This window comes from Phaseolus vulgaris, chromosome 7 (genome assembly GCF_051622355.1).
Source record: "Phaseolus vulgaris cultivar YP4 chromosome 7, ASM5162235v1, whole genome shotgun sequence".
NCBI lineage: Eukaryota > Viridiplantae > Streptophyta > Magnoliopsida > Fabales > Fabaceae > Phaseolus > Phaseolus vulgaris.
Genome location: NC_143504.1, coordinates 56,728,635 through 56,740,726, shown reverse-complemented (window position 1 = coordinate 56,740,726; position 12,092 = coordinate 56,728,635). Strand labels below are relative to the sequence as shown.

At 25.0% G+C, this 12,092-nt stretch overlaps 1 protein-coding gene across 1 annotated transcript; it reads right to left on the bottom strand.

Annotated features, from left to right (window-relative positions):
* Nucleotides 1–1,569: 1,569 nt before the first annotated feature.
* On the bottom strand, nucleotides 1,570–5,290 carry LOC137830521 (putative 2-oxoglutarate-dependent dioxygenase AOP1). The gene is made up of 3 exons (XM_068637926.1): nucleotides 4,859–5,290; nucleotides 4,310–4,637; nucleotides 1,570–2,304 (listed from the first exon to the last, which is right to left on the bottom strand). Exons 1-3 carry the CDS (start codon nucleotides 5,230–5,232, stop codon nucleotides 2,059–2,061), a joined length of 948 nt encoding a protein of 315 aa, XP_068494027.1. The 5' UTR covers nucleotides 5,233–5,290; the 3' UTR covers nucleotides 1,570–2,058.
* Between the last annotated feature and the right edge of the window lie 6,802 nt (nucleotides 5,291–12,092).

Here is a 12,092-nt window from a genome sequence, read left to right as displayed (position 1 = left end):
GTTCCGTACGTTCGTTGCTAACATATAATTACTAATTCTTTAGAAAAAAAAATGGTTGTTTATGTTTAGCCTATAAAACATACATAACATATGGATTTTTTTCAATTTTAACTCACCAAATTAGTTTATCAAAAGAATTTTTTTCATTTTCTTACTAATATTTTACTCTTTTTCTAAATGGTAAATGTTAATTTAATCTATTTAAAAATATAAAATATATCTTAAATTTAGATTACTATAAAATTTAATTATAATATAAATTTAATTTTAAATACTAATATTTAAAATACAAGTAGAACGAAAGGTGTAGAGTGTAATCATAGATCTCAACGGGCAACGGATAATTTAAGAATTCCAAGCTTGCGTGTCACAATTTCATATGGATATGTTTAAATATACAATTTTAGAATAATAAAACAATAATATTGTATTTTAAAATAATATACCAAACCTTAAAATTGACTTTAATTATTTTAAAAATGATGTTTTATTCATTAAGTAATCGAATTTGGTCTTAATACCTATCCTTTATAAATATTCTTTTACAGAACAAATTAAGTTATTCAAATTATTATTTTTGGGCATTATTGTAATTAGGAAAATGTGTAATATTAGGTTTGATAATGGTACATAAGAAAAAGGTTTTTTGCATGAAATTTCAATGTTGCTGACAGTGCATTTCATCTCTCATTAATGCCTTGTACGTTTGAATTGGAAAGACTTTTCAAACACAATTTCCCAAGCTTCCGTTGAAAGACTCCAGAACCATCAAGAATTAATTTAATATTCATAAATATGTATTCATAAATTATTTATTCTAAAATTATATTTTAGATTATGTAATCTATAAATATATATTCTGTATTAAATAATTCATAATATATTTATAATTTATTCAATATATTTCAAATTATACAACTTAAATATATTTTTTATTTTAAAAATATATTTTAAAATGTTTAATCTTAAGTAAATTTATAGATGAAGATGATTATTGTATTTTCAATCTAATCTATAATCTTTTTAATTCATAAATAATTGAGACTTTTTTTCAAAAAAAAAGTGTGAAAATAACAAAACAAAATTAGTTGAGATCATATAAAGTATATTGAGCAAAATGACAAAAAGAAGTTAGTTAACCTTTACTATCAATCGTGTAAATAACCCAAACAATAAATAAACATTTCAATAAGTATAAAATTGTTCTAATTTATAAATATAATTATTTTACTTTTTTCTTATTTTTTTTAATTATTTAAAAAACAATTAAGGAAGCGAGACACATTTTTTAGAATAACATTCGTACTAGGGTGGCAAAGCGGGTCAACCCGTCCCGCATTGACCCGCTCCACGCTTAGTCCGAATTTCGTACAATGCAAAACTAATTTTTAAAATCCATCTATAAGAAAGAAATGAAAACATATATAGACATGAACAAATACAATATACCAATTTAAAATATATACAAAATTATTATAATATTTATATTTTGTGAGATCTCTCCTGTAAATATTTCTTCAAACTTCAAAATCTATATGAAAATTTGTAAATAACTCATTTCTCATAAAATTTAAATATGAAAATTTCAAATAGTATTATATAGGAAATCAATACAACCAGTCATGCTAGGATGCCAACTCCTCTATTCATTAACAATAATTTGTAGGAATTACATAAATCAAAGTAGCAAATCCAAAAGAAAAGAAGAGTGAAATAGCTAGTGACATGAGAAGAGTAATACAAGTTTTAAGTTTTAAAATGGTTAAATATTTTTTTTTCTTTTAAGTAAAATTGATTTTGAACTATGTCCAAATTTTATATTTCGATATTTTATAATAAAAAAACTATTAAAATATGTTTTTATTTTTTACATAACAAACTAATTTATAATATTATAATATTTATGTTAACAATGAGTTAACATGAAATATTTTAACATCATAAAATTTATTTGTCACGTAAAAAATTGATAAAAAATTATTTTAATAGTTTATTTATTACAAGTATTCAGAAAATATAAAATTAATCAAATTTTACGTAAAAATTTGAAAAATATATTTAATGATTTCCACAATAGGCTTTTAATCGAGAATTGGGATCTTTGATTTTCTCTTTGTCAAAAAAGTGAAGGTATCCATAATGGTGAAAAGGCTTATAACGCAAGGGGTGTTGTTGATCAACTAACTCCTTTGGTATCTCCACCATGTGAGTGTTATAAGAAGATAGTCCCATGGAGTATCTCGTTTTCTTAGCATTCATCGTCACTCTGTGTTCGCATGATCGTATCCTTCCATTGCTCCAACACTATAAATCATCAAATTAATCTATGCATGTTAAATCACTCCACACTATTCACACTACCTATATCTTTTAACATAAATAAATCATAAATAAATATTAATCAGAAAAATTATGAAATAAAAATTATTTTTTAAAGACAAAAATAATTAATTACAATAATAACTAAATTAGATACCATTTTAGAAACTAAAATAAAAATTGATTTATATTATTGTTAAATAGTTTTTAAATTTGTATCTAATTAGCAACCAAGGTTAAACCTGGTTGCTAATTAGATATCAATAATAGAAACTAATTTAGAAACCAATTTTTGTTTTAGTTTATAAAATGATCTCTAATTTAGTTACTATTACAACTAATTATTTAATTATTTTGGTCTCTACAAATTGGTGGTTTCTATTTCATGATTTTCTTGTAGTGATTTAAGAGGTGACTCAACCCTTATAGCAAAAAATCACGTCTCAACTTAAACCAAGCCTCTAACAGAAACTATCAACTAGTTTTATCTCAATAAAATTCACATCAATAATTACAACAGGTTTAATAACATTTTTTTTATTTTCTAACTTTTTTTAATTTTGTATTTTCTAACTTTTTTAACATTTTCACATCAATTATTCTTATTCATATATACTTTTATTTATTATATATATTATTCTAACGTTATTACTATCTATTTAACAAAAAAATATTGTGTTCACTAGTTTAAAAAAAAACAAATTAAGGGGGTCAGTGAAATGAAATTGAAAAAAATTATGATGATAATAATAAAAAAACAAGGCTATTAAACCTACAAATAATAGATTGATATTTTACTTGTAAGCATTTCTGTCCAGACCCACTCTATCACTCTAGTTGTTTTACCAATGTTATATGATTTTAGTTTTAATCATATACAAATAGGTTTATGGGCAAATCAGACAATTATTCTTTGCTTTCATTTTTTTTAAGACAACCAAAATCATTTGGCAATGGTAATATATTAATTAAAAAAAAATACTTTGGTAGTGCATCATTAAATTATTAATAAAAATTAATTTTAGAAAACTAATAACTAATTATTATATTGAATAAATTATATATTATTGTATAAATTAAAAATTATTAATATTTAAAGTAGTTTCTATTATTAATAAAATATTATAAATTAATTTTTAAATTACTATCTAGTTAAGGTTGAGTTACACTTAAAAGTTCATTTCTTAATATGTTATCAATCTATCTTAACGAGAGTTTGTTAGACCTATCAGACACTCACGTCGCCGAGAGTTGTCAACTCATTCACGAGACTATACAATAAGTGGTACAATAACAGGTGTCCGGACAAAAACAGTAAATTCTCACTAAGATAAACTCTAAATGACTCTAATATTATATTAAGAAGTGAACTTTAAGTCTAAATCAAACCAACTTATAAGGTGAAAATCATTTGATTGGTATAATAGGCTTCCATCTAGTCTGTTTTTAGAATTCCTTATGAATAAGTATAGTTTACTTTTATATCGTTTTTGTTAACATTTGAGTTTTAGTCTAGTCCCTCATACTTTTGTATTTTTTTTTTAATAATAATAATTTGTTTGTGATGATAGATGATTGTTATTACTTGAGGTGTGGGTCTAATTGAGATATCAAGTTGCATAGTGATATTTAACATGAAAGCTTTTATAAAAATAAAAATAAAAACAACTTATAAAATGATGGTTGCATCCCACATATATATTATGAAATATATATCTTTATCTCTAATGGATGTGGATTAACTATGATCTTTAAAATCTAGATTAATGGTTAGTTATATATAATTTTCTATATCATCCCATTATAAATTTACCTTGTATTATATTATTTTTCTCTAAACTAATCAAATCAATATTACCTTTTTTTTCAAACTATCAAATCAAATAGTTATATATAACTCTAAGATGTAAAAACATAGTTTTCATTCTGAATTAATGCATTAAAAGTCATTAACCTTTAAAGACGATATGATTGGTGAGAGGTGACTAACCTGTAATGCATCCCCAGCCAAGACAAGGAAGAAGGAAGGTGAAGCATGAAGCTTCAGCCACTCACCATTCTTAAGTTTGACTTCTAAGCCATCGAGGTTATTGAGCTGATGCAATATGGAAGTGACAGACATGTCAGTGTGAGAATGAATCCCCACATCATTCTCACCCTTTTCTGCTACTCTATACTTGAAGCTCCGAAGCAGATAATTTGTCGATTCCATGAAACTCTCCCACTTCTTCATCTCCACACCATAGCTCTCAAACACCATTCTCATCGTCACACCGTCTATTTCTCCCAACACCTTCGCGTACTCGTTCACGCTTTCACTAATCATCCAACCAAAACACATTACTCTTTGTAACACAGTACACAGATACTAACAGACACGCATATATTGATACGACATGAACATATAGATACTAACACTGATACAGATATTGATACGACATCAACATATAGATACTAACACTGACACAGATAATAAAACTGACACAGATATTGATACTACATAAACATAGATACAGATAGTTTTTAAGAAGTTAGGTACCTGAAACGATGGTTTCCTTGAGGCCACATTATGTGTGCGAACTTCTGACATCCAGCCATTGTCAGTGGATGGTCGATGCCGAGAGATTCGTAGAGAGGAAGAAACGAAACCTGTCCATAGTAGCCATGGAAAATCTTGTCACTGGTCTTCTGTCTTTTGGTGTCCACGGGAAGCTCAAATGCTTGTTCCATTGCAGAGACAACAGCGTTGCGAAGCTCTTCGCCAATTTTATCGCAGCGAACGACGTAGCATCCATGATCCTCAAGCGCAGTTCGCACCACTTTACACGCTGAAAGCCATGGTTCTGTACCAGGCTTCAGGTTTTCATCGCTCAGGTCAACTATCGGTAGGGGAGATGCGCTAAGAGATACCATTCTTTGTCTCTTCAAAGCAGCAAAGTTTCAAATATTTCTTTGGAAGATGATGTTTCACACTTTTCAAAATTTATAATCACATTTAACAACTTTTTTATTTAATAAATTTAGTTTAATGTATATAGTTGTTAAATAGATTAAGAGAAAATACAGCTGTACAAATAGTTTTGGGCCATGATACCTTCACACTTTACAACTACACTCTTAATAAACAAATAAATTAATATTTTGACTATTTTTATTTTTATTTTTAATTAAAAATAATATAATATTATTGTAAATGGTTGTGGAGTAGTGTTTTTACTATTTGTGGTGTTAATAAAACTTTTTCCAATAGTTTATTTTATTGATGTCTTCACATCTAACCTTTTAGAAAACTTTTTCTTAACACTTCACAAACAAATGTTAATTTTTTATTATGTAAGATGTATGTTTTTATTGTTGATGGTGTATATCACCATCCAACCTTTTTCTAGGTCATCTAGTAATCAATATAATTTATTGCGAAATTTTTTTTGTAATTTATTTTATGTAAAAAGTAAAATTATGGCTATTTTTCCTATTTTAAGTATGAGAGATAATGTATAGTTTCACATCATTCAGGAATCGATACCAATAACATTTTATATAATTCTTTCTCCTCCAATTCATTAAACAAACCGTGAAACACGACCTCTAAAACAGATAATACTTTAAATGCAATAATTGACTCTATAATGATGTTATTTATCAAAGTTGAATCGGAATAATTATAAATGTATAAAAGTTTCAAAACAATAATTCTCTATTTTTTTATTTTGAAATATATGTAGTCTTTTTCTTAAATATTGTGATAAGATGATATAAATTAGAATATATAATTATTGATGTGATTTTTTTATCATTCTGAGCTGTATATCAACAATTTATATTTTAAAACTTATGATTAATTAGATATTAATTTAAAAATTAATTATTAATAATAAATATTAATTTAAATATTAACAAAATTTTAATTTATAAAATAGTATTAATTTAGTTAATATATTAATTAAAAAATTCATAATTTTTTTAATAATATTAATTTATTTGTAATTATTTTTAGAATAAAATTAATCATATTTACATACATAAAAACAAGAGATCCAGATGAACGTTGGATCAACAAAGTCAACAGACCTGATTAAGTAAAAAAAACTTTCTCTACAGTAATGGACAAACAATTATTTAATGTTCTATATAAATTAGTGAATTTAACACGATGCACAAAGAAAAATAATCCTTCCAAATATTTACAAAAAATAATAGTACTATATTTATCAATAAATATTAGAACAAAATACCTAACAAAACAAATGGATAAACGTTTTTGTTGTTAGCAATAAATAATAACATTAAAAAAATATTGTCTGAAATAATAAATTGATTTAGTGAAAATAATGGTATTACATTAATTATTATTATAGGGCATGGTTGGTTGTGTGGAGCCATTTTAAGACTTAGGATAACAATATTTTACCTAACATAAAATGTCTTTTGTGTAGGGAAGACTATACATTATATAAGGAATCTACTTATATTGTCGAAAACAAATGCATTCTGATATTTTGTTATGATATGATAACATAAAAAAATTGTCCTAAAAAACTATAAGCTAACCAATGATGTGAAATAATTAAATAAAGATAGTTATATTCAACTACCACCATTTTTAAGCTATATCAAAGGAGTGATTGTAATTCGTTTAGGTCTGGATAGAGTTTTTAATTTTTAAGATATTTAAAAAGATCAATAATTGATTTCATTTAAATATTTTATTTAAATTAGACAACTCTATTTAGATTAAATATTTTAATTACTGCTAAATGTAAAATTATTTAAATATAAAATCATTGTTAGTAATTTAAAATATCAAAACTCAAGACCTTTTAGTTGATATTATTTTTTTTATTAAGTCTAGTAACATTGATAGAAAAAAATTATGGAAAACTTGGAAATCAATTTTTTATTTATTTATTATTTTAATCACTTACTTTATGTTTATCTTTAAATAAATTTTAAATATTTTTTTAATCTTTATTATTATTATTTTTTTAATAGATTATGAATATTGATTTACTAATTTTAGTATTGGATTCGTCGAATTTAGATTATCTGAACACAATTATACTATTGTCTTTCTGATTATTAGACAGTTTAACACTGACAAGATGATCTACGATGAAATTATTTTAATTTTATGTGCCTTTTGAATTTTATTAAAAAAAAATTATGTAATCTGGACCAGGGCTAATTCCTCCGTGAAAGAGAGACTAGTGGTGGCTGTGGGTGGGAATGCACTATTGTAGGGTTCTTTTCGTTATTTCACATCTGTGAGGAGGTACAGGAAGAAGAATGATGGGGTGCAGGAAGAAACACCCTAATTCAACCATAGAAGCAAAGTTTTTTTTTTCCTTCTAACTTCTCTTAACTGGCTGCTTCTTCCTACACCTCCATACCTTCTTCTCTCACCTCCATAGATTTTCGTATTTTCAAAAATGCCCCTCTATAATATTCCAAATTACATCATCCGGAAGTCATTTTTCAAATTTGTAATTAGCTTTCGAATTATATAATCCGGAAGTCTTTTTTCATATGCATGATTACTTTCCGGATTACATAATCCGGAAGCCTTTTTTAACTTCCAGATTATGTAATCTGGAAGTCTTTTTTCAAATGCGTTTTCGGATTACATGATCCGAAAGCTATTCTATGGGGGTAGCGCAAGAAGAATAAAATTGTATTTTCATGTTGTGTATGGAGGTGCAAGAAGATATGAAGGTGCAGGAAGAAACCGTCCTCTTAACTTACTTGAAGCTCGAGTGAAGAGATACACCTTCGCAAAACCTTTATTCAAGGTTTACATCAATATTAATTATTTTACCAATTATGTAAATCACAATATCATATTACGTATAATTAATAGAATATTTTAAATAATATATATAATCATTGTTATTTTTTCTTTTATAACAAAAATATGAAATTTATAATAAAAAAATTATTATAAAATGAATTTTACAACATTTTTTTATTATAAATATATATTTTTTAAATTGAATATATACTTACAAATCGTATGTATGCATGAACAAAATTATAAATATATTTTTTTTAAACATTTGCAAATATAAATTTTCTAAAATAACCATGATACGAAACATTAATTATTAATGTCATTGAGAAATATAGTTTGAATTGTTTATTTACGTACATAATAATTCTATTGAAAAAAAAAATTGAACCCATTTAATAATTGGGCAAAAAAGTTTACAAACTTTATTTTTTTCTTAAGAAGTAAACTTCAACCTTACAAAATTGTTTCGTAAGGTAAAGTTTGCACCGAGTTAAAAACTATGAAATGTATTTGTTTCTAGTAGATGTGGGATCTTCAACATACTTTCCTCTCATCGAGACTTGTCAACTCGTACGTATGACTATATATTATGGGTTGTCCAATAGCGGTCTGATAACCTCAACAAAATATCGCTATGATAGACTCTAAACAAATTTGATATCATCTCAAGAAGTGAATTTTAAACCTAGCAAACTCAACATTACAAAACTGATTCATAAGGTGAGGTTTACGCCCACTTATATACTAGAAATTGTTCTTATCTTTTGTCAGTGTGAGATCTCCAACGTCTTTTATAAGTTTTGCACATTAGTTGTAGTCTAACGAAAGTGTAAATGTGTTTAAATAACCTCGAGAACACCCATGGTCTCTCTTTATTCTTCTTTCCGGTACTCTTTGGTTATGCCACCACGCATAACCATTGCCTACTGCCATCTCTTAAGATGTCGTCCTCCCTTTCACCTTTGCCAATGTCGTGTTTCACACTTCTATGTTGGAGATTTCATATCGACCAGAGATAAAGCCAATTTATACTATATAAGTGGGTGCAAATTTCACGTTCAAAGCCAATTTTGTAAGATTGAGTCAGACTTAAAATTCACTTCTTAAAATGATATCGTAGACATTTAGATATATCACAACAAGAATTTGTTGGGCTTATCGCGTCACCTGCTATTGGACCATTCATAAATATCTAGTCCAACTCACGAGTTGGCTGATCTCAGTGTGAGGGGGTGTGTTGGGGATCTCACATGAACTGGAGATAAGATAAATTCATATATAAATGAGTGCAAACCTCGTCTTACAATCTAATTTTGTAAGATTGAGCTAGATTTAAAATTCATTTCTTAAAATTATGTTAATTTTATTTATGTATATGTGAGCTTCCTCTTTGAGTGATATAAGAAGATTTCATGTTCGAGTTAAACTTGTTAGGTATGAGATGAGAAAACTTCATGAAAGAATTTGTTTTACTAACTTTGATTCTAGATGATGATTATTTTCTTGTTTTGGTTTATGTTATCAACCCATGATTAGTATATATTTTTAAGAAAATAAATTGATTTTTGACATATTCTATTCTAACATGGAAAAAGAAAAAAAATATATATTTCTTTATATTTTGATTAGGTCTGAATTGACTAAAGATAAAACCCAAGAAATTACTAATGGACGTTCACGTCATTGTGGTGAAAATTATAATATTCATGTATTAATAGTAGGATTTAGGGTTTCATCAAAGTTGAAGTTTACTTTTATGAAAAATATATGTAATAAATAAATATATATATATATATATATATATATATATATATAAATTGAAGACAAAAGTAGCCTCCATGACAAAACCATAACCTTTTTTTTTTTCTTTCTAATTCATCCTCTTAAGAATATTTGAGTGGGGATTGAGAATTGCAATGCAGTTTAAACCTTGGAAGAAATACTGGTATTAGCACCTTAAATTTATCCTTCATTTTATTCTAATATTTTTGGCATAATTGTAGCAAATAATGAGAACTTTACTTCTATTTTCTTAAGACTCAGTAATATTGATGCTTGTTTAAACAAGTTGAATATTGATATTGAATCCAATTTGGACTTGAAATTGATTACATAATGTTAATGTGTAATTGTTTGTTGCATTCGACTTTGATGTTTCTTTTAAGTGTAATAGATAACAATGTGACTTGAATATGATTATTATGGAATGCAATAAATAGAACACAATCATTGACCATTTCTTCATATAATTAATTTATGACTAAATAAATATAAAAAATGTTTAATTTCTTTCCAAATTTAATTATTACAATTTCAAAATCAAAGAGATGCCATTTTAATGTCATTTTATACCCTTTGAGTTTTTTTTGAAATGTTTTGATTATTAATGTCTGTGTCTTTTCTTGAGAAAACTTTTTGCAGTGAAGTATTTATTGGGTCCTTTAATTGTTAATTTGAGTTTTTGTTAACAAACTTAACTTACTAATGGAAGAACACATGCTGATTAATTTTTTTGCAAAGACTCAGATAAAAAAAATGGCATGAGAAACAATATTTTCGCTTATTTTTTTATTCATGTCATGGATAAATAAAACGTAACATTATTATTTTTATTAACACCATGAACAAATAAAAAAAACATCACTCTTAATAAAAATAAAAATGAGAAAACAACAAATTTTACTATTAGAAAAGAAATAACCTTGCACGTGTAAAACAATTATCTTATGAATTTGTTTTGGGATTTCTACATGATTTAAATCATAATCTCTTTCCTCCTCTTTCTCTTTCATTAGGGAATTAAATTCATTCAACTCAATAATTTGTTACATTTTAAGATAGATGTTTGTTTTTTTTATTGATATTCTATTATAAATAAAATAATATATAAATTACATTTAACCTCGGATATAAAATTATAGTCAACGAGAATAATTATATTACCATAAATATTATTTATAGGTTTATAAATTTTAAGACATTTATTTATTAAGTACATTATGCTTATAACGAATGCAAACCCCAATATAGAAAACAATGCATTATAATACTATATTTGTGTAATATATTAATAAGAATATTTTTGTAATATTTTCTTTACATTATTTTGGTAAAAAAAATAAAAATTAACTCCTTCCATATAAACCCTACTTTTTTTTTTGCTATATTTATTTTGGAACATTGCTGAATTTTTATTTATAATTATATAATATATAATGATGTCATTTTTAGATTATATTAGATTGCTATATCATATAATTATATTATAATATAATGTAATATACTATTAACTATATAATATAAGTGTATAATTTTCAAAACTCATATAATATTTAAAGATTTACCTTATACAACTGGATTAGATCGATAACGTTCCTGAATTTAGTAGATTGATAATTTTTCTTATATTTTAAAAAACTAAAATTAATTTTATTTTAAATATTTTATACATTTATATAACTATAAGCTATACTAATAAGTAGAAAGATTCATGCGTTATCTAACTAGTTTTACTCTGGTTAAATTTTAATTTTAATTTTTAAAAAAAATTAATTGACAAATTTATCTTTATAGTTTTTGGTGATTTAGTTCTTCAATTTTAGTAAATTCAAATTTTTTTCTCAAATTTTAATGTTACACACGGTTATTTATCTTATTGAATCAATTAAATTCTAAAAACTTAACACATACATTTAAATATCATTAAAAAACTAAGTAGAAATAAGATAAAAGATAAACAGAAAACAATTAAGCACAAAAAATTAATGTAACTCGATACAACATAAACAAAAGAAATTAATGGTTCTACAACCACATTATATATAGCTTTTGCCCGTTTTGAAATATATCACTTAGTGTGCCACGTTTATAGAAAAAAATTAACAGTAAAAATCATATATAAAAATAGAAAACAAAAATTACAATTTGAGTTTTTAATTTTAATAATAATAATAATAAATTAAAAATAACCTAGTTGTGGTGAAAA

Excerpts from the sequence above, each read along its gene's own strand:
- LOC137830521 (XM_068637926.1), bottom strand. The coding sequence starts at position 5,232 with ATGGTATCTCTTAGCGCATCTCCCCTACCGATAGTTGACCTGAGCGAT. Across the intron at positions 4,638-4,858 it reads CAAGGAAACCATCGTTTCAG|TGAAAGCGTGAACGAGTACG; the intron begins GTACCTAACTTC and ends TTGGATGATTAG. Across the intron at positions 2,305-4,309 it reads TGGCTGGGGATGCATTACAG|TGTTGGAGCAATGGAAGGAT; the intron begins GTTAGTCACCTC and ends GATGATTTATAG.